This window comes from Uranotaenia lowii, chromosome 2 (assembly GCF_029784155.1).
Source record: "Uranotaenia lowii strain MFRU-FL chromosome 2, ASM2978415v1, whole genome shotgun sequence".
Classification (NCBI taxonomy): Eukaryota; Metazoa; Arthropoda; class Insecta; order Diptera; family Culicidae; genus Uranotaenia; species Uranotaenia lowii.
In genome coordinates, this window is record NC_073692.1 from 128,565,681 (window position 1) to 128,589,409 (window position 23,729).

At 36.7% G+C, this 23,729-nt stretch overlaps 1 protein-coding gene across 1 annotated transcript; it reads right to left on the reverse strand.

The window, feature by feature from the left end:
- Positions 1–15,730: 15,730 nt before the first annotated feature.
- LOC129740943 (UDP-glycosyltransferase UGT5-like) lies at positions 15,731–21,725 on the reverse strand. Its single transcript, XM_055732602.1, has 2 exons — positions 21,447–21,725; positions 15,731–17,407 (listed from the first exon to the last, which is right to left on the reverse strand). The coding sequence occupies exons 1-2, from the start codon at positions 21,697–21,699 to the stop codon at positions 16,095–16,097; spliced, it is 1,566 nt and encodes a 521-aa protein (XP_055588577.1). The 5' UTR covers positions 21,700–21,725; the 3' UTR covers positions 15,731–16,094.
- Positions 21,726–23,729: the final 2,004 nt, after the last annotated feature.

Here is a 23,729-nt window from a genome sequence, read left to right on the forward strand (position 1 = left end):
TCCGTACTCGATAATGCTGCGCACAAGAGCACAATACAGGGCTTTCAAACTATAAAAGTCATTAAAGAATTCCGTGTTTCGACGAATGAAGCCAAGGACTACTGTGAAAAATATATTTTTGACAGTTAATGTATATAGGGGAGATAAGGGCATAACGAGCAACCGGGGCAATTTCCTTTTTTCTACAAAAGTACATATTTTCTTAAATAAATTTTAAGAGGAACAATTTCGTACTTCCTACAGCATTGATTTTCATCAGCAAAAAAGAAATCTCCTGGTCATCTTTACATAAATATAAAAAAAACAACTAGATTCTCAAATGACAAAAAAATTATAATTTTTGAGCACCGGAAAATAAGCTCTTTTATGGTCGTTTAATCATCTGGATCTAGAGGGTGAACTGTCCACGATGAAATTGCCACACTATGAAATTGCTCTAACTTTTTAACCGTTGGGTAGAATTTAATGCAAATATGGTTGCACTGAATTCATAGTGCATTGTTTACATCCTGCAAGTTTTAAAGTCCTGTGATCAGAACTCGCGAAAATGGAGCCGAAAGAACAGCTCGTGCGTAATAAAATCTTGCTCATTCATCGTGAGGACAAGGATCTCTCGCATCGTTCCATCGCTAAAACGTTGGGAATCGCGAATTCCACCTAACAAAAGCCACTCAAAAATTATGCGAACTTGTCCAAACTCTTAAGGTTATAACTTACAGAGAAAAGGCATTATTTTGGATATTTTGTAGTATATCTCCTTTCTTAGTTGAAATGTTCAACCGAATTGTGTGTTTCAACAATTTGAAAAACTTTCTCAAATATACCAAGTTTGTAAATTGTAAACTTAAAAAGATATTAAATAAAAACTCAAAATTACTTGTTTAAATGCTCGTTATTTTTAAAATGCTCGTAACTTTTATGATTTTCTTGCGATCTTGATGGTGTCTTCGACAAAGTTGCTTAAAACAACAAGATCTACAACTTTTGTGAAGATGTCAAGTCTATACACTAATTATTTCAAGAAATAATTTTTTAATCTCCCTTCCAGGTGAAAACATCACTTTATTCTTTCAAGAATATGATAGATCATCAAAAAATATAAAAATGTTGTGAAAACATCAAATGTCTACCGTTTACCGTTTGTCCGCAAATAATTTTGATCGCTTATTAGATGCATTTACTCCTGTGTGCACCGTTTGAAAGCCCAGAAGTGAAGGAAAAAGTATTCCGTACAACTAAAAAAAAACACAACCGCGTAATTGAGGCTGGGCTTCGAACGTTTAAGGTACAAAAGGCCCCTAGTCGCGACGAGAAGCAGAACAAGTCCGCCAAAACCCGTGCCAGGAAATGGTACCTCATCATGCTGACGAATGTCGAATGCTGCATCATGGACGACGAAACATATGTGAAGGCCGACTTCAAACAGATCCCCGGCAACCTGTTTTTCACGGCCATCGATAAGTTCAGCGTTCCGGAGCATGTCCGCGCTCAGAAGATGTCCAAACTTGCGAATAAATTCCTTGTTTGGCTAGCCATCTGCACGTGCGGGACGCGAAGTGCACCTTTCGTGACCCAGGCTACGATAAACGGACAGGTGTACACGAAAAAGTTCCTCTAGAAGCGCCTGCTTTTTCTCCTGGAGGCCCACTACTCCAAGAACGTGCTGAAGTGGTTTGCGGACAATAAGGTCAATTTCGTGCCAAAAATGATTAACCTTTCCAACACTGCGGAGCTCCGCCCCGTCGAGAAGTACTGGGCGATTATGAAGCAGCACCTTCTTAAACGACCTTAGGTAGTGAAGACAGTCGAGGAATTGAAGAATGTATGGGTTTACATGCAAAAAACGGTTAATTCATAGGTTGTGCAGAATCTTATGGCCAGGGTTAAATTTAGTATAACATTTAAAATCTTATTAATTTTATTTTTTTTGTAAATTTGTTTAATTGTTGTTGTAAAGAATAGTAAAATTTAATTTTAACATGAATCTCTTAAAAGGAAATCTCTTTCCATTGAGATTCATGGTGTCAGTTAGTTTAATTAGTATCGTCACATTTCCCAGCATTAAATAACCGATTATTGCGTTCTCAGCATGAATAAAATTTTGCTCGCGTATAACTTTTTAATGCCTTTTGCTGCCAGACATGCTGAGAACAGTAGCGTCCATTACCAGGAGGCTCAATTGAGCCTTTTGGTGTGAGCAAAAAAAAAAAAAATAAAATACAAAAAAAAAAAAAAAGACCAAGATGCGGGCATTTGCGTTTGGACTGTAAAAAAAATACGCGTAAAATGGTAAAATGAAGTTTAATAGTTATTTTCATTCCCTGAAAATTTGATAGCAATCGGATGAAAACTCGAATTTTGCGCAAACTGAAACATAATGTTCACATTGTTTTCTCCATCATTAAATTTTTGATATTTCTCTATAATCAATTTTAAAGCCCGTTGCCTCGGGGAGTACAGAGCACCATTGATCGGGGTACGATGAGCGTTTTCAAGTCAACTGAATTATAGGGCAACAGCCGTTAGCTTGAGTTCGATACCTGGTCGAGGTGATTTTTTTTCTTTTACCTTTCATGATCATTTATTTTGATTGTTGCATTGTTACGGCTTGTAGCACCATCCGCCAAAAATAGCACCAGAAACATAATGTGTGTGTTAATTGTTTTTATACTACAAACAGACATATTTTATTTCGTTATTGCTTTGTTTGGATATACGACTCACCGTTTAGTGCAAAATTCATAGATCACGAATGGTAAACGGTGATTGGATCACCGGGACGCAACGAACTTAGCACAATGGAGGCCCCCGAGCCCTTCGCCACAGTCGCGCAGTTTCCAGCCAGCGACAGCAGTCGTCCCGGCCCTGTGTGCGAAGAAGGCAACGGGGCTCTCCAGCCTGTGCAGTCAGGCAAGTTTTCTTCTTCATCTCCCGCTGCGTTCAGTGACCGCTTCTCGAATTTCAGAACCCGTCCTGTCCATCATCAGAATACACCACAACATTCATTCAATTCGCCCAGTGGTCTCCGGCTGTACTATCAAAACGTGCGTGGATTGAAATCTAAAATCGCAGAATGCTTCGTTGCTACATCAGAGCTCGGCTACGAAATTTATGCATTCACTGAAACATGGCTCGATTCATCCGTACCGTCTAGTCAATTATTCTGTTCTGACTATAACGTTTTTCGTTGTGACAGAAGTAATGCTAATAGTCGCCGTAGTAGAGGTGGTGGGGTCCTCATAGCGGTATCAAAAAAACTTAGATCATCAATCGAAAATCTTAATATTGACAGCATAGAAAATTTGTGGGTGAAAATATCCTATGATAACAGCTCATTTTTGATCGGGACAGCATATGTACCACCGGAAAAAAGTCACGATGGATCAGTCATCGATTTACATGTTGACGCGTTATCAGCGGCCAGGCTACGACACTCTGCATGTAATGTCATTCTGCTTGGTGACTTTAATCAATCGCAACTAATCTGGATGCCTGGCCAGAACAACAGCATGGTGTTAGATTCTGCTTCAGTGATAAATACAGCTAGTGCTTCACTATTGGATGGAATGACACTCAATGGAGTAAGTCAACGAAACGGGATACGAAACTCTCAAAATCGTACGCTGGATTTGGTTTTCTCGGATGATTCTATTTTGATTAGCCCCATAATCGAAGTCAGCGATGTCGTTGTCCCTATAGACGGGTACCACCCTCCTTTGGAGTTCGAAATTTCATTCCCGTGTCCCATCGATTTTGTTGAGAATTTCGATGCATCAGCTCGTGACTTCAATCGTGCGGATTTTGATACCATGAACCGTATTCTGTCTGGAGTTGACTGGTCTGATCTTCAAAGTTGTACTGACGTAGATGTGGCTGTTGATACATTGAGAGCAATTCTGGATGACGCTTTTGAGAATACCGTTCCCCTGGTGCGACCTCCTCTCCGACCCCCTTGGACTAATGCTCACTTGAAGCGGCTGAAAAAGATACGTTCGAAATTGCTGCGGAAGTTTAGTAACTCCAGATGTCCATTCGTCAAAAGCAAGTTGAACGCTGCGACTAAGCAATACCGAATATACAATCGAATTTGCTATCGCCGTTATGTGGATCGCACTCAGAGTGAGCTTCGTCGCAATCCAAAAAAGTTCTGGAAATTTGTGAACTCCAAACGGAAGGAGTCCGAGCTTCCAGCTACACTCCAATTGAACAACCGTATTGCCAAGTCACCTGCTGAAAAATGCTATCTTTTTGCGACGCACTTCGCTAGTGGTTTTTCAGATAAGTCGCCATCTGCCAGTCAATCGAATGCTGCCGTAACACGACTACCTGTCGATGTGCTCGATCTGGATGTTTTTGCTGTTAGCGAAGAAATGGTTTCAGAAGCTATCATTAATTTGAAAAATTCGACTTCAGCCGGACAGGACGGAATACCGGCGTGCGTACTGAAAAATTGTCGCAATGTACTGGTGAAACCTCTTACGCGTATTTTTAATCAGTCTCTAGAACAGCAAAAATTCCCTGCCATCTGGAAAAAATCATTTATGTGCCCAGTATACAAAAAAGGTGACAAAAAAGATGTTCTTAACTACAGAGGTGTCACATCGCTAGCTGCCTGCTCGAAGGTATTTGAGAAGATCGTCAACAATGTCATGTTTTCAGCTTGCCGGAACTGGATCTCTGAGAACCAGCATGGATTTGTTCCTAAACGCTCGGTAACTTCAAACCTGATGGTTTTCACATCCTTCTGCATATCAAATATGGATGACGGCAAACAAATCGATGCGATATATACCGATATATCGGCGGCATTTGATTCTGTAAACCACGATATTCTGCTGAAAAAATTGCATCGATTGGGGTTTTCCGAACGAATGTGCGCGTGGATTAGAAGCTACCTAACGGATCGTCGATTGGCTGTTAAAATTGGTTCTGCTGAATCCTCTGACTTTATTCCAAAGTCCGGGGTACCCCAAGGCAGCAATTTGGGTCCTTTACTGTTTACGCTGTTCTGTAATGACATCAATTTGTTGCTCACTGGGTGTGGAGTTTTGCTGTATGCGGATGACTTAAAAATATTCCTAGTCATAAACAGTCAATCTGACTGCCTCGAGTTGCAACGCTTCTTAGACACAGTTGTGAACTGGTGCGCTAACAATTTACTTGTCTTGAGTGTTGCGAAATGCTGTATTATCACATTTGGGCGCAGGAAAAATCCCTTTGTGTATGATTACAATGTTATGGGCGAGCAGTTGCATCGTGTTGAGGAGATTAAGGATCTTGGCGTTTTGTTGGACAGTCAAATGACTTTTAAGCGGCATTACTCTAAGGTACTCGAGAAGGCTAACCGTATGCTGGGATTTATCATACGTCTGAGCAAAGAATTCACAGATCCGGTCTGCTTGCGAGCTCTGTATTGCTGTCTGGTGCGATCAATACTGGAATCCGCGAATCTTGTATGGTGGCCTTTTGAAGCCGCATGGACAGCACGTTTTGAAGCAATTCAACGTCGGTTCGTACGTTACGCTCTTCGAGAGCTACCTTGGGAAAATCCTCTGAATTTACCGCCATACGCACAACGTTGTGCCCTGCTTGGACTTCATACGCTGTCGGATCGTCGTTCCATCGGTCAATCGCTGTTCGTGGCAAAAATTCTTCGGAACGAAATTGATTGCTCCTGGCTACTTTCTCGCTGTAATATTTATGCGCCAGAACGAACTCTACGAAATAGAAACTGGTTATCTCTGGAACCGAGAAGTACGCGTTATGGAAGCAACGACCCTCTTCGTTCAGCAAAAATATGCTTCCTTAGTTATTATAATATCTTTGACTTTCATGTATCCACTTTAACCTTACTCCATGAAAATGAAAAAAAAAACAACCAGTTCTGCGCCATATGGAAGGCGTTTGAAACAACCGGAAGGGACAGCGGAATGTCCTTCTTGCAACATCCGGAAGGTGCTAATGCGATATCTCTGCGGGTAATTTGATTATTGTGTGAAAACGAAAATGATTATTTGTTTGAAAGCATTTGTAATAAAATAAATTAGTTCCATGAATCTCTTCTCATATTATTTCTGAAAAATAAAATTAAGTTAAGAAACGATTCCATTTCATGAAAAAATGATAAGCCTTATCTTACATTAATAATCCAAAACTATAGATGTTATATCATTTGGGTGGCTTGGGAAGAAGATAATAGGAATAGTCACTGTATAATACTGATTTATGCGGAAAGTTATTGTTTTTTTGCACTAAAATAGCAGCTAATTTCGCTTTATAATAGTGTAAGAACACTATATATTGAACACCATCTTTGGGATTCAACACATTTGTGGCCAATGAATAATAACGAAAAGTTTTTCTGATATAATTTTGATAGCGTAGCTTAAGCTTATTTCTCTGCTTCGAATCGATATATTTTTTTCGCGGAAATATGTTTTGAAATTATTATTTAAGCCTTTTTATTCAAAATTAATTTTGTCCCAATGATTAAACACAATGATTCAAATATTGAACAAGCAATGATCTAATTATTGAACACGTAAACATTGAATATCATTGCATATATTAAGGGGTTTTTCGCTTGATAGTATGCTTTGCAGGGGCGATTCTGGTTGAGCTGGCAACCAAGAAACAGTTTGTTTACATTTCCAAACACCAACCGATGTTTGTTCAATAACTGGTACATGCATTTCTTTACGAAACAAGTACTGCAAGATTGAACGTTCAATAATTGATACATTGGCGTTTTCTGTGATCCAATGATTGAACACTTTAATTTGTTAAATTTTAAGAAAATAAGGATAATAAAGGCTGCCACTCTTCCAGAAATCATTTAAAAAGACTTAGTTGAAAAACTCTTACCATTATATTAGACGTTTATTTATTTTTTATCCAATTGTTCCCCCAATCAAAGATAGGCTGTTTTTTTCATCCAGTCGAAAAACCAAGCTAAAATTTGAACACATATTCTAGTTTCGGAGATTGGGGCTTATAAAGTCCGAGATTCTTGATAAAAATTTGAACAGAGGTAGAAAATGCTTCAACAGTGGCACAACGAATTTTGATTCATTTTTCTACTGTATATTACAGTTTTAATTGGTAAATGTTTTACTAGTGTTCAATACCTGGTACCTGTTCAATATCTAGTGCTTCTACCCTACACATTTCAGAATTTTACCCGGGCAGTATCTAGGTTAAAACCGCGTGTTAAAATAACTTTTCACCTTTCAATGATTATTATTGAAATTGGTTTTTTTCACCTTCCGCGAAAATTTCAATTTTTAGTTACTATAAGTTGTGAAACTTATGAAAATACTTGATTAAAAGCTGTTACCGGATGGCCGAAGATGTATTTTACTGGAAGTGATATACGACATGGAAATTTGTGTTTTTTCGGAAACCACACGCGTGGGCTTGCGTTATAATGTTGTTGCTGTGGTACTACGCAACATTTGGTCTCTTGCAATTGAAGTCAAAACGAATCTTACACTGGTTGGCTTATATTCCAAATTAGTGTTTTTTTTAATGTTTAAATTAGAATAGTAGAGTGTCGCTTTGTGTGTGGAAAACAAAATGCATTTGTTCAATAACCAATGCTGAAAAATGTGAATTTTAGTGCTATCAGAAAATTCACCATCGATTGACAAATCATGTTGTGGCTTGCTGTGATTATTTGAAATTAAATCTAAAAAAATCAAGAAGTCCATGGCTAACAATGGGCTGCAGACTACTGGATGAGAATATAAAAGTGTCTAACTTCAGGCAGGCGATGGGTTTGGTGAGATTGTTTCATGTTGAAATTTGTCAATCCTATTTGCCTTGTAGGGTTTCCTATACATAGTTTACCCTTCCAATTCCCATCAGAAACAGCTTTATTGGTCGTATGAGTTCTCTGCACCTAAAGAGTTTTTTGCTGTTTCAGACCTTCGCCACCATGATGACCACACTGATCTTCAGAAGTAGCGCTTGAAATGAGTATTGAATCCAGGTACTCAATTTGGCATCTCGTGTTGGTTTTCATTATCAGTCAGCCAATGCAAGATGTGTGTAGTCACCCCATGCTATGCTATTATTATTGAAATTTTCCCTCCCGATTTTTGAAAGTTAAATCTTTAAAAAAAACTGTAGTTGCTTAAATTGGACCAATCGACAGTACAGGAATTATTGAATTTCCATCCCAATTTCTGTTTTAGACTTGAAATTTGTATTGGAACATTTTCAATTGATTTAATCACTGATGTAAAGATCCTGAATTCAGCATATAATTTTCCAAATGATCTTTCTCAAATTATCATAAAAACGATCTGATGGTTGAGTTGCTAGAACCATTGAGTGATTTTCTTTATATTGATATTTCTATGATCTAAATCTTATCTTTTTCCAGATTCAATTCATTGGGATTTTCAATTCTTGCGTTGTTTCTTCAGTTTCATAATTTTTCTGAATTTTGAAAATTCAGGATCTTTGTTTGAGGTACTAAACTCATTTGGATTCCTTATTTGATTTTTTCAATGATAATTGTTTCTGTATTTTAAACATCTATTATTTTCAATTTTTTTTCAACCGATCATTTTTGCCCTAATACCCCTTTGGCTTTGAGGGCATCGAATGAAACTTTCGTCACATTTAGAATAACAATTTGATAAAATCAACATTATCTGATGAGAATCATATTCAAAAACATCTCATGAAATCATTTTTTTGTGTTTCAAAGACAGAGTTGAAATTTGCATTTGGTGCAATTTCTGCTTTTGCACTGATTGTAACTTTGTATCTCCTTTTTTTTTCTTTAATTCATATTTTGTTTCTCAAAACTTGATTAGAAATTATGATTTGGATTTGAGACATTAAATTTTGGTTCTGAATATAACGTGATTTAATGTTTTGAATTCTTAAACTCGTATATCTGTATGTCTATAGAATGTGGATTTAATTATTTTGTAAATTTTTTTTTGAATTTTTTTTTCTATGATTTTAAAGTAGTCGATGAAGGAATCATCGACTACTTTGAAATCATAGTTTTATTCAGCTATTGAGAACTTCTTCAAACCTTTGAATATAAGTTTTTTTGTATGTTTCAAATCTTCATGATACTTCCTAATTGTCACTAGGTAAATATTTCTCGAATAAGCACAAGCAAACGTTCAATGATGATATAAACATCATTTAAGATATCTATCCGGTCATTTTTTTTTTTTTCAAATTAGAGAATTTTAGTTGGTGATAAGTGTTTTAAAAAAATGAGAATTAAATTTTGCATTTTACAGCTTAAATTAGAGTTTTTATTCCTATAAAATTTCTGAACTCTTCCGCAATGTTTGCACAATTTTCTACGCAGACAACATGGCTATTTGAAGACAGTTTACTAAACGCATCTCCAGTTTTTTTACACGTTTAAAAGGTTTTGTATTTTCTTGGATAGCATTTGAAAAAAAAAACGAATTATATGGGTCCCCCGAGAAAAAATGCCCCGGGCCCCCCGATGGCCTCATCCGGCCCTGTTCGACTATCAAAACGGCGGAGTGCACCAGTAATTTATTTCACTTCGTGATATCAAGGACAAAAATTAAAAAAAAAAAAATAGTTTAAAAAGCGTATGTTTATCATGTGAAGTAGCCAATTAAAGTAGAAAGTAATTATTCCGCTCTTGAACACGCATTCACGAATCAAGACGAATAAAAGGGATACGACGGAGGTGAGCTACAATCTCCTTATTATGATTGTATAGACTTTTTGATACAATAGTATATTTTTTTACATGCTACGAGTACTAAATGTTGATTCATCGAAATAAGAAAACATCGTAATATCATAATATGTATATCATTTTTTTTTGTAAAATTTTAATTATGTCATGCTGATGTCTCAGCTGGCGGCACAAGAACTTAAAAGTGAATCAAAATGATTTTTAAATCTTAAAGTAAAATTATCCGATGTAATTTTTTACCGTGGAAAAAAACAGATCGTTAAAATTAAGAACAGTTGATTTAAAAAAATATATTTTACACATCTTTATTGAAACATTCTATAAAATCTGGTCAGGATACCTATCCATAGACGCATTTAACCCGCGTCTCCACTATTTGTACGTTTCCCGTGAGGAAAGCGATAAGAACTAGATTTAAGAAAATTGTGTTTCCAAATTTTAACTCATTCCCAGTACAGCACATAATCTCATGCCGTTAGGTACGTAGCTGATAGTCGGTTTTCTAATCCAATGAAATTACCCTTCACTTGAAAGCTAAAAAAAACAAAGATTTTGGGCAACAATAACGTCAGTGAAAAATAAAACACAAAGAGAGCAAAGACAGTGATATCCAACCAAAGAACATATCATATGGATGCTTTAACCGAATGGAGTCTCAAATCTAATGTTTTTGAATTCGTCTTGGTACATTTTTGCCTGAAAATGATCATTTCTGAAGACCACAAAAACAAAACCAAATTTATTTTAAACGAATCCGATGAGGTATTTGATCAAATTCAAAATGGTACAGTGTATAAAAATCGCTTCAGTAGTTTTTATTTTACCTTCAAACCAGTAATCCGGATCTTTATGACCCTAACAGGCTGATTGTCCATTTTTTGGTAGCTCTATTCAAAAATATAAAAATCAGAAATTTTAGAGCTTCTCATTTTAGAAAAAGTTAGGCAATTTCATGCATCTAGCTTTAACCGTTCCTGAGATATCGTATCGGAACGGTACATTTCGGGTCATGAAGACCCTAACCTCAAAGGAAGGTTAAATGTGCTTTCGTTTCTATTTCGTATTCAAGCCTTAACATTATTCAGAAGTGACAGACGAAACGTGAAAGTATCTCGTTTGCTGAACGCAGGGACTTCCACAGCCATGTGGAATTCCCCATGGGAAATCTTTTTTATTTCATTTTTGATAAGCATATGGGCTGGTTTAAAGACAAAATAAAAAGTTATTAGGCCTGACCCATGACTTTAACAATGCACCATCATAGCTTACAGCTAAGCATTAGTAGCGGGAAAACGTGATATTTTTCTTTCACCGTACACTTCAGAGTAGTGCATAGTATCATAACATAACTTATAAAAAATTGACTACTTTTACCATTTTTCTACGCTTAAAAAATTGATAATTAATATTCATCGAAGATTTGAAAATAACAATAAACAATTCAATGTAACTAAACTCCCGAAATGCGGGTTTTGCAAAACTGTATAGCATTACAAAGTTAATTCAAATATAAAGTTTTTCAGCAATAATCAATTTTCGCAAAGACCGCCTGTTATTAGGGCTCCTGATTTTTTTTTCCGTTGGTTTTTACCAATTAATTAAAATATGCGACTTAGTCAAATTTTAAATCCCAAAAACAAAATCTTGGTTAAAAAAAAAATAAAAAATTTGTGTAGTCTTTAACAAAAATAAAAAAAAACAGTTTAAAAATTATGAAATAAAAAAACTAGGAACTGCTGCCAGAATTATTTTTTTTAATTTTGACTTTATATGCGAATCTAGATTATCTACGTAAAATTATTCATCAATTTAAGTCTTGGAGAGATTGATTTAAATCAATACTGAGAAATTTAAGAAATTTCAAGCATCATATCACCAAAACTAGGAGTAAACAAATAAATTGGAATAAATTGCACGAAAGCTTGTAAGCAACAAAATTGCATGCTACATTATTGCACAAAACCTATAAATCACGCAATTTTTTTATCGAATAATTCAATAAAAACAAAAATACAAAAGGTGAAAAAACTTCCATCTTCCAAAATTTGTATTTTGGTCTTGTAATCTGTCGGATAATTGAGTATTTTTGTCGAAATTTACATAAAATACTTATAACTTTATTTATTCTCCCCTCCGGGGTTTGTTTTTTGGAACTTTCGAAGGAGAGGGTGACAAAAGAAGAAATTGATATTTGTTCCAGCCTTATTGAATTTTATTTTCCATGCAATTGGACGCACAATTTTTGAATTCTCCAGATGCATAAAATTCTGAAGACACGATCGCGTCATGAATTTTGAAAATGCTACCAATTATCAGGAGCACAATTTTTGAAGATTCAAATTTTTGACTACATACATCGTAGTTTAATTATACCTCATACTTCTGGATTCAGTCAAAAATTAGCTAAATCTTGGGGAATGAATTAAAAATGCTCGATAATTTAAAAAAAAATTCCTTTACTTTGTTATTTTAAAAGTTTTTGTTTGCCGAAGAAATTATAAATATTCTGTCTTTGTAAATATGTTCATATTTTCACTTCAACATCGTGCAAAATATTCATTTGAGCTTTATGTGTTTAAATCTTGATGATTGCCAACGTATAAAAATTGATATACAATCAAAACATGTTAGAAGACTTGACGATCCAAAAGAAAATTTATGTATGTACTTGATAGTAGTCAGAAACAGATTTAAAAGAAAAATCCAGGTGCAAGAATAAAAAAGTCTAATGGCTTCAAGCTATTTTCGTAAAACTTTAATGTTTATTGGTCTTTCATATATTTTGATTTTTTTTTTTAACTCTCTGTTTTCAAACTCTGAAATATTGAACATTTAAAGTTTTAGGCTCATCCGACTCCAAAGGTTGCCGACCACTGGGCTAGTCTGGTTTTGTTTGTTAGTATGGTAACGGACCTATTTTGGACCGCTTAGGGAAGTGGCTATGCTATTTTCTTGAATAAAAAAGTATACCGTCAACTGGGGCAACTTGCAACACTTTTCAACTTCAATGGCTTCTAAAATCTTAATGCTTACAGATAATCATACCTGTTGTACATCAAAAGTTTTAAGGTTGATGGGACACCAAACTGACGTAGTCAGAAAATATTTTGGTTTTTACCAGTTATTTTTAAATTTACCAAAACATGCGATTTTCACCCTACTAAGAAAAAGGGGTAAGTTTGTGTTGTCATAATGCATAAAGCACCGATTGCAGTAATTTTTAGTTTTGTTCGAATAAAATTTTACATTTTTTCTGTCAAAAATGTTTTTAAGAAAAAAGTGTTAATCTGCTGCATACTTTTAGGGGTAAAAAATACTACAAAATATTCTATTATCTTAAATCATGTAAATAAATCTCAGGATGAATGAAATTTTCATGTAAACAAACAAACGCGATTTAGTTCTGATTTGCATTTTGTTGCATCACGGAGAAAAAAGACGACAGTTGTTCCAATTATTTCAGCTTGTTATACCAATAATCGAAATGCAGTTGATTTTTTCGCATTCAACTTCTTATATAATAGATTCAACTACAAACTTCTAATTGTCCTTACGCAATCAACTATCAATATAATGCATTCAACTGTATGATTTATTTTATGCATTCAACTATAAATACAATAGATTCAACTACAAACTGCTGATTGACCGTATGCAATCAATTTTGAATATATTAGATTCAATTGTAATGGTATAATTGATTCAATTGTAATGGTATAATTGATTCAACTGTAGATATGATTGATTCAACTACAATTGTGATTGTGATTTTAGGCATTCAACTATAAATATAATAGATTCAACTGTAGTGGTATAATTGATTCAATTGTAAATATGATAGATTCAACTGTAGTTGTATAATTGATTCAATTGTCAATATGATAGATTCAACTACAATTGTATCATTGACTTTAGGCATTTAACTATAAATATATTAGATTCAACTGTAGTGGTATAATTGATTCAACTGTAAATATGATAGATTCAACTGTAGTGGTATAATTGATTCAATTGTAAATATGATAGATTCAACTACAAATGTATGATTGATTCTACGTTTTGTTATATTGTTATGATTGATTGTGTGATACTTGAATAGAAATGTATTTACATAAGTGTAGTCAGAGTGCCTTCAGCAGCAGGTGGCTGGGTGTTTACCAATCGCAAAAACAAAAGGTAATTAGTGAAGGTGCATACATTTGCTTTTTTTAAATAAACTTGTGGCAATTTTTTTCCTCCCTTTAGGTCAATTCAATCCAGATGCGGCAGCAGCTCAAATCAAAACGAAGGAATCGATGCCGCTGGAGGAATTGTTGGACATCCCGGCTGGGTGGCACCGATTGTCGTTGTTCGGCTCGAAACGGTCCTTGTTGACCACCAGGGAGCGGAGGCACTGGTTTTCGCACCAACTACGGCAAGTAGTGTGTCTTGTCCCATTTCTATTAAATCAGTGATAGATAAGTTTTTTTTTGCAGGAAATCATTCGCAAATCTATAGTTTGGGTCAAATGTACTTACTGGTTCCGCACTGGAAGCTTCCGGAGGGCCTTCAAACAACATTTCAGCGGAGCGGGAGACCGAACAAGCATGCTGTTTCCATTGTACCTCCTTGATGTATCCAAACTGGATGACGAATGAGTGATTTGAAATAAATTTTAAAAATTGCTAGATACATAAAATTAATTTTGATGTAGCGGTAGAACACAACTTAAAGCCAACTGTATTATAGTAATCTTAATAATATACATATAGTTGAACGCAAAAAATCAATCATATAGATATAGTAGAATCTATAATATTTATGATTGAATCAATTATATTTTTATAGTTGAATCTACTATACTTATTGTTAAGTGCATAGAATCAATCATACGATTATAGTTGAATTTATCATATGTATAGTTGAATGCACAAAATCAATCATACGGTTATAATCGAATCTATTATATGTACAGTTGAATGCAAAAAATCAACCAGATCATCTATTATATATATATAGTTCAAAGTTTAATATTTATAGTTAGCCGAGAACTAATCAGAAATATAGTTCAATATAGACGGAATATAGTTGGAAAAACTCTACTTTATTCTCCGTGATTTTGCCCCAGTCAGCTAACTGAATTATAAAAATATTTATTCAAACAAAATTGGTGATTATCCGAAAAATATGTATACACCAACAGTGTTGGTATTTGATAATGAAAGCAATATAAAGTTTGTAGGTGATATCATTAAGCCAATCCGTCATACGAGGTAAAGTTTTTTACGGCAACGAAAAATGTAAAATTTGTACATCTATTGCGTGATTTTTTAAATTTTTGTATGAGTATCAAAAACTCAAAGAAACTATTTTACGATGTTAAAAACTATGTCATCATCATTTTGTTATCATTCAATGATAACTTTATTACAGTATATTGAAATAAAAATTGAATGAGTTTTATGGTATACAAATGTTGCATCTAACCTTGCTTTTGCATGATGCCCCGTTTGACGGTATGTTACAATTTTTAACTGCTCTGTCTGTTCATAACGAAGATCTAGGCTTTTTCTATCGAAACATATCGTCGTTGGTTGCAATGTAACAAGATTTAAGGCTAAAACTCGTTTCTTTGATCATTACTCTGGTTGGTATTTTGGACCACCAGGTTTCTATGAACTGAATAAGTTTGTATTCTCTAAATTTTGCTCCTCCTCCTAAACTAACTTCTTTCAACATTTCTCCAGCTTCTATTTCGGTACATTTGCTTGTTGAAGTTTTCTTATTACACCCTTTTTTCTGCAATTTCTTATGCTTCAAAACATTAATTTTCGATAAGAATAGAGTAAACACGGAAAAATTCCTACGTTCTATAGTGTAATTCGAATGTTTTGGAACTTTTTATAGACCACTGCAATCTGGACGACATTTGTTATAATAGATTTAACGCAAAATTTCATTCCAAGTTTACTTATAACTATATTCCATTTCATTATATCTAATTTCCACGAAACTAATATGTTATGTTTTCTAACTGATTTTGGCTGCGGCCCTCTACGTCATAGAAAATGTTTAATGCGGCCCGCACGCTTAAACGAGTTTGACATGCCTGACGTACGATGTTTTATTTCGTTCGGGGGTGGGTGTTCGTTTGCCAAGCTTTCTTCTGTTGGGGCCAAATCGTAGGAGGGAAGATTTAATGGGTGAAAATCAACAGTGGGAGCCCTATCGGCTACCGAATTGACAGCGCTCTGCAATCTACTACGGGCCATTCTGGCGAAGCGAAGGTCGAAATGAGCAGGATATCGTCGGCACTCGGCATAGACCACCTCAATAATCATTATAATTTTTCCTGTGAATTAATCATTTATTGTAGACAATACAATTCATTGTGAGAGCTGTTTATTTATTGATTCTTTAGTTTCTTCGCCCTTCCCTTCTTACAACAACAACTTTTCATAATGAAGATCGTAACTAGTAAACCAAACACTAATGCCCCTATGATGTCAAGCAGCAGATATTGAGCAATCGACAGATTGACGGCTTTTGATTTCAAATGTGCAGCACCTCTATGTCGCAGCACATATTCAATCCAAAACATTGTCTCGTTCATCGGATGGTTTTGTCGATCACGGAACAGAGTCGAAATCGCCCTTGCCGTTTCAAGGTATTTTTTGTTATCAACCATTTCTTCGATTAGCGCTCCGAATGATTCTTCCGTGATGTCCTGGAACAGATGCTTCATGGCGAAACCAGATCGGATAGCACGATTCGCATTGCGGTGCTGATCCCCGAAAAACGGCATAAACAAGGTGGGCACTCCGTGATGCATTGCTTCGAACGTTCCGAATTGGCCTCCGTGTGAAATAAATAGGATCACGTTTTTATGGGCCAATACGTCACTCTGAGGCGCCCATTTTTGTATGAGAATGTTTGAGGGTATCGTTCCGATTTTTTCGGATTCAAACTTCCAAATAACGCGTTGTTTGAGCTTTGAAAATACTTTCAGAATCGTATTTCGTTTCTCCAAGGGCATTTCTGAGCTTTGCATGTATGCTCCAAGCGAAAAGTAGATAACGCCATGTTTTGCCTCGTCCATGAAACGTTGAAGCTCAGACGGTAAAGATTTTGGGGGTGGAATATGGACTCCAGCAACGTTTACCAAACCCGTAATTGATGGTCGTGGTTTTGCCAGCATTGGATGACTGTTGACTAGGATGAGCGAAATATTTTTCTGTAACGCTTGTACACTGGGTAAAGGTCCACGTTGTCGCTCCAGGTCAGCGAAGTACTGTTTGGCTAATGCATTCTGCTTCGGAAGGTAATCGAATTCACGGATTATATAGTCCAAAGAAGATATGATGCAATTGTAGATTCGTTGGCTGAAGTTCATACCGTCGTCGTAGTCCAGTAGCATATGTGGAACCGAAGACCATGGCGTTAGAAGTCCCATGGCGCGATCAAAGAAATCCGAGTATCCATAGGTGCTTATCGTGACGATCGGAGCGTTGTATTTGTGGGCAAACATCAGCCAACTCTCCTGGAAGAATTGTTCGGAAACCACCAGGTCAAAGTGCAGGTCATCGCGGTTCAGAAATCGCTGGACGTTTTCACTTTCCAATCCATATTGACTGTTGTCTAGCCCAAGGCGCCAATACAGGAATAAATTGTTGAAATCGCTGGTGTATCCTTTTGTATTGTAGATGGCTGCCAGTGGAACTGCGAAAGGAAATGAGAAATATTATATTAGAATTTCAATGCAAATTTTATTATTTAATTATATTTTGACTCTCTACTGCTATACCAGGGTTGGAACACAGAAAAAAGTGAAAAAAAATTGCTTAAATGTCAAATTGGACTTATTTAATCACCGACCAGTGAGTGGGTAACAAATCTTGTTTCTTGAAAAAAAAATCAAAATTAAAACTTTTTTGAAGTGTTCAAGAGAATTTTTCATTCAACAGGTTGGCAAATTTCATCAACTGAGCATGCCTTATACAGAAAAAATCAGTTTTGTTGATTTTGTTTGATTCCGGCATGAATATTCATCCTAATGGATTGCAACTCTTTTCAAAAATTGCTCATTTTTTTGTCGAACAATTATTTCTCTTTGCCTCACCTACACACAAAAAAAAGTATAGTAAAACTACTGAATCCGTGATTTAAATGAACAACGGATAACCATATTTTTGAGTCAAATATGTTTTGTTGTTTAAAATACCTTAAGCACTGCTATTTTACCATGTGCTCAATTTGGCTGCGCATAGTAAATTCGACTGCGTTTCATAAAATTGTAAATGAAATGATGCATTGTTTTACTTCGTGTCTTGAAACTAGTATGTGTTATGGTAAACATTAGGAGGAGAGAGAAGCTTCATTTAAATAGTAAAATTACAATGTTTGTTTGTTTGTTTGTTTATTTCCATGCATGCATAATTACATAATTATAAACATTATAATTCACACTTCCGACACACGTCGGTCAATGTTAGTGTGTTCTCCCGATGGTCTGGAAAAATTTTCAAAGTTATGAAACTTGAAAGCAGCTCAAAATTTGTTTGCTTACTCATGGATTTGATGATAAATGATCATTAATTAGTATAAACAACAAGAATGGTTACCATAGTAAAATTATCATACGCACTGATGTTTTTGAGTCAAATATGTTTTGTTCTCAAATGTACCATGTGCGTAGTATTTTGTTGAAGTGAATTGGTGCTGCAATGTCTAAATTCTCAATATTTCCACGGAAGAACGAAACACACGTGTTGAGTCGTATAAAAAGTGAACAGGAATGAAAATTTATTCTTGATGTTTCTCTGACAGGGTTGTATTCTGTGTTTCTCATTCGGGATTGCACACTAAACTCTAAACAGGCTAATTGGCACTAATAACTACCATGTTAACGCCCCGCTTCAATTAACTACTCCTAACATCTTCCTGAATGTGCTAAACTTGGATGAAGCTAAGCCCTTAGACATGATGTTTGCTAATTGCTTATCTGTTGGAACGTAACACAACTTCAGCTTGCCCTGATCTATAAGCTCTTTTACAAAAAAAAGCTTAATTCCTATGTGCTTCATCCGTTTAAGTTTTCTGGGGTCATTTACTACTGACATACACGCTTGATTGTCCTCAAACATTGTAACAGGCAATTGAACTTCCCTATCTACAGACTTCAACAAGTTCACGATCCCCATTACCTCACAGCTTGCTAGACGAAGCGCCATCATCTCGGCTTCGGTAGACGACAGGGCCTTGTACACCAAGCGACGGTTTGTCCATGTATCTGGATCACCAATCCCGAAATCGACTTCCGTTTAATTGGGATCGTTGCCCCAATCAGTGTCAGTAAATGTTACCAGCGGATGTTCAGCATCCGATCGTCGATAAACCAGCTGATAGTCCACGGTGCCCTTGAGATACCTAAGGACACGTTTCAGATGCACCCAGTGTTGCTCCATTGCACAACACTGGAAGCCGGCGAAGTAATTCACAGCAGTACAGATATCGGGCCTGGAAGTCACGGTGAGGTACCAGGCACCAGACCAACTCACAGTACGGCTTGTCCGTGAATGTACCTTTCACGCCTTTCTCGAGATGCAGTTTCGGGTCATTTTGGCTACCGGCGAATATGTTTCGGAAAAGTCGAAGCCTTTGCGCTACGTAAATTGACGAGCAACAAGCCTGACTTTGTATTTCTCGATCGTGCCGTCACTCTTCTTCTTAATCCTGAAGATCCACTTGCAATCAACTATTTTGCGGTTGACTGGTGATTCGACCAACGTCCAGGCCTCGTTCTTCTCCAAAGAATCCAGTTCTTCCCGAATCGCTCGCTCCTACTACGGCCAATCCGTTCGCATCTACAACTCCTTCACGTCTGAAGGAATACCATCGACAAAATTTTCTGTACTCAGAGCAAGAACAGACACATTCATATCGTTATCGTGTTGCCAACTTGGTGAATCTCGCTGCCTTCCGCTGCGACGGATATTCGATTCTTCAACGACGGTTTCACCTGGAAAGGTGTCGTCCGTCTCGAGATACTTATCCTCGGTTTCAACATCCGAGAAAATATCAACGGGATTTGGTTCTTCAACACTCTCGTTCAAGACACCATCTTTCGAAACACTCTCGTTCAACACAACGGTATCACTTTTCTGCTAAAGGTTCATTTCCTTTTCCGGACGGAACAACAGTTCATCTTCGCAAAAGATCACATCGCGACCGATAATCACCTTCTTTCCGTTCCACAAGCGGAAACCGTTCGGAGCATATCCGACAAACATCACTTTTTCGGTTTTCGAATCGAACTTATTTCGTAACTGCTTGGCAATGTTCATCCCAAATTTTCGTTCATCACAAACTCAGCACATGCAAGTAGGTGTTTGTGCGGAACGATTCTATAAGATCATCCTTATCATGCCCATATTCTGGTCCATTCGAAGTCATCGATCGGAAATTGAAGTATTTCGTCATCAGCATGGACGGCAAGTAAGTGAAAATTTCGATCGATCGCCTTAAACCAGCATACACTGCAGAGCTATCGTCGCAAAAATATTGGATGTGAGACGAAAAACGAAAAAAAAACAACGACTGGAATTATTGAAACCCCGACTTTGATGCTCACAGAAACTGCCCCGCATACGTATTACGTATACGAAACTGCTGTTCTCAAAGTATAAACGGAAGAAAACATTACACTGGACGCCGCTCGTAGAATAGTTCAATCAGCGAATACCACCAGCAACGCAAAAATAGTGAAGTCTTATAACGAAATCTTCAACCAACAAAGGAAGAAACAGCAGCCGAAAAAACACACCACACTGAATGAACCGAACCAACTGAAGGACCAACAACAGCAACAACAAAACTAAATCATCATCATCACTCGACAGAACGAAGAATCCATTTGACCGTTTCGCCGCCCCGCAAAAGATCAACACCTCAAGCATTGCCAATCGCCTCAGATGACGAGGCTGAAGATGACAAGAAATCGGGGTACGGAAACAAGTACTTCAATCCATCTATGTATCATTGAATAGATCAATGCAAAATTGGCCTATCGACTTTACTTTTTCTAGACAATAATATGGTGCGAGAAAAATGGTTTTGAACGGCAAGAATTTTTCTTAAATATGACACGCTCTTGGCTCAATTTTAACACCTTTCATGCTTCCTAATCTAATCTTAAATCCGTCTATAATTTTCATTACTTCCATTAGATATTCTTCCTCCTAGGATGTATAGCTCATCGAAATGCCATTAATCATTCAATTAAAAATTATGAATTTTGTAAAAATCGGTTGGGAAACAAGAGAGCTATAGCGATTTTAGTAAGCAGTGTCAAATTGATACTCCAGGAACTCTAACGGGTACAAATTTCAGAGACGGAACAAAATTTTTGTTCTGTTTTCTAGAAAGTTTTTGAACTTTTTTTGTTTACACATTTTAATAAGAAACCCAACATGTCTAATGCAGTTTTATTTGAAAGACCTCTAGCATTATAGTGTGCTATAAAAATAATTTTGTTGGTTTGAATTGTTTTAAGAATTATGCTAAAAATTTATTTTTTTAGATTTCCTTTAGATTCTTTAGATCTATTTTATAGTGTTCAGGCATTTAAAAAATACCGTACAGACTTTGTAAAGATTGTTCACAATTATCTAACAGGAAATTGGAATGAAGGAATTATAGCTATTACATATATCATAAACAAAAAAAAAATTCTTAAGAGAAACATGCGATTCGTACTTACACTTGTCCCACATTGGGTAGGGGGGATCGATGAAAACTTCATTGTAATTTGGTAGCTTCTCGCCGAATTTGATGCCAGTGATACAGGTGATTTCGTGACCCCGGCTAGCCAGCTCTCGGATGATTTGCTTCAACATTAACCAATGACTGGGTCCGTTGAATGGGGCCAGAAACAAGATGCTGCTCCCGGAAGTAACCGAAAGGCAGCTGATTAGAGCGATTAATAAAACGATCACTAAATTCGATGTTCCCATTCTGGAGTGCGTCCGATCCAAACCGAGATCTATGCAAAACTGAAACCATAAAGTCAATCATAGAGGTGTCTTTTCTAATCAAGCTCAATTGTGCTATCGCCGGTTTATTTTTTTTACTCGTTGCTGTGATTTGTGAAGAACGTCTTCAAGCCATCAAAGTCAAACGTTTTGAAGGTAAGCGCTCAATTTCTTTGCATGAGAATTCGTGACTTTCGCACTAAATCATGCTTTTGATTTGGTTGACAATTGTCGCTTCTACCATATTCTATAAATAAACGAGCCCAACCATTTGGAACCCCAAAAACAAGTCTTTTACAGCTTAACATATTCCTAGGAATGGAGAAAAAACAAACTAACGGGTAGTAATTCTTTGCACACATTTTACACCATTAGAATCTTCAAACTGATTTAAATCGCCAAGGTTTTTTTGAGGGAAGCATTAGATGCGTTTTTTTAATATCCGCAGATGTTGTTGCTTGAATTAAAAAAAAAACGGGCCTGTCTAGGACCTTTTCCACAATAGGAGACGGGAAACGCAACTCAGTTGCAGCAACGTGAATTAAACTTAGTTCTCGCACAAAGTGTAAGCTGCACATGACACTCATTATGTAGACCGGTTGTTCTCTACGGGCACGAGACATGGATATTTATTGCTCGAGGAGGAACTGAGTACACTCGGAGAAAATATTCGAGCGACAACTGCCAAAGAACCATCTTTGGCGGTGTGCAGGCGAAGGATAACTCACGAGCTCGCGCGACTCTACGGCGTATCCAGTATCCAGAAGGTGGCGAAGGCTAGCCTAATACGCTGGGCAAGACATGTTGCGAGAATGCCGGACGACTGTCCTTCAAAACAGGTGTTCGCTACGAATCCGGTAGAAATGAGACGAGAAGGGGCGCAACGAGCGAGGTGGTTAGACCAAGTGGAGCGTAATCTAGCGAATGTGGGGTGTCCAAGAAATTGGAGAACGGTTGCCATGGACAAAGTGAATTTAACAAATTATGTTCGTCAAGTTATGTCGTGAGACGGAATACTATGAAAATAAATATATACCACAAAATTGATTCATAAAAAGCGTTTTCATGTGGTATATTTGTTTGAATAATTCTGTAGTTCCTGCGTTATACCCTCTCAAATGTTTGCTGGGTAGGACACGATAAATATTTCCCTGAAACTCTAGTATCCATCTCCTCTTTCAGTGAGGAGATAGGAAGATAGAGGGGGATCATGTACTATTTTTATAAAATTGAAGAACTAATCAAGCAATTGAAATACGAGAAATATTTCTATGATTATTTGAGACCCCATCTTTCCTCCATTGGGAAGATAGGAAGGGAGGAGTGAGCATCCCATTCAATTTTTATTGCATATTTCGAGAACAAATCGAGCAAACGGAACCAAATTTGGCACAAAAATGGTTCCTATCGATATTTGGAACCACTCCCTTCTTCTAGTGGGGAGTTAGGAAAGGGACTCCTTTACAATTTTGTTGGCATAACTTGAGCCTTAATCAAGAGAATGGAATCAAATTTGGCAAGGGAAGATATTTGGGTACGAGATATGTTCCTAAGATTGTTATAAACCCTTACGCCTTGCAGAGTGGTGAGGAGAGGGGAGGTGGGGGTTCCATATAATTATATTGTAAAAGGTGATACGATCAAAATTTGGTCAATATCAACTTGACGTATTTCTTTCAATTTTGCGTTTAAAAAACCTGAACACCCCTCATTTTGAAGGTGTGCGTGTGTAGAATGTTGCTCCTATTTTGATTTTGGAGTTCTTCAGTTGTCAAAATGCCGTCCAAGGGAGAAGAGCAGCGTATCAAAATTTTGCTCGCGCATCGCGAAAACCCGAGCTACTCGCACGCAAAGCTGGCAAAATCGCTAAAAGTTGCCAAATCAACCGTTACAAATATAATTAAAGTGTTTGGGAAACGTTTGTCGACAGCCAGGAAGTCTGGATCGGGGAGAAATCGAAAACCGGAAGCCGCTGAGACGACAAAGAGAGCTGCTGGTAGTTTCAAGCGAAA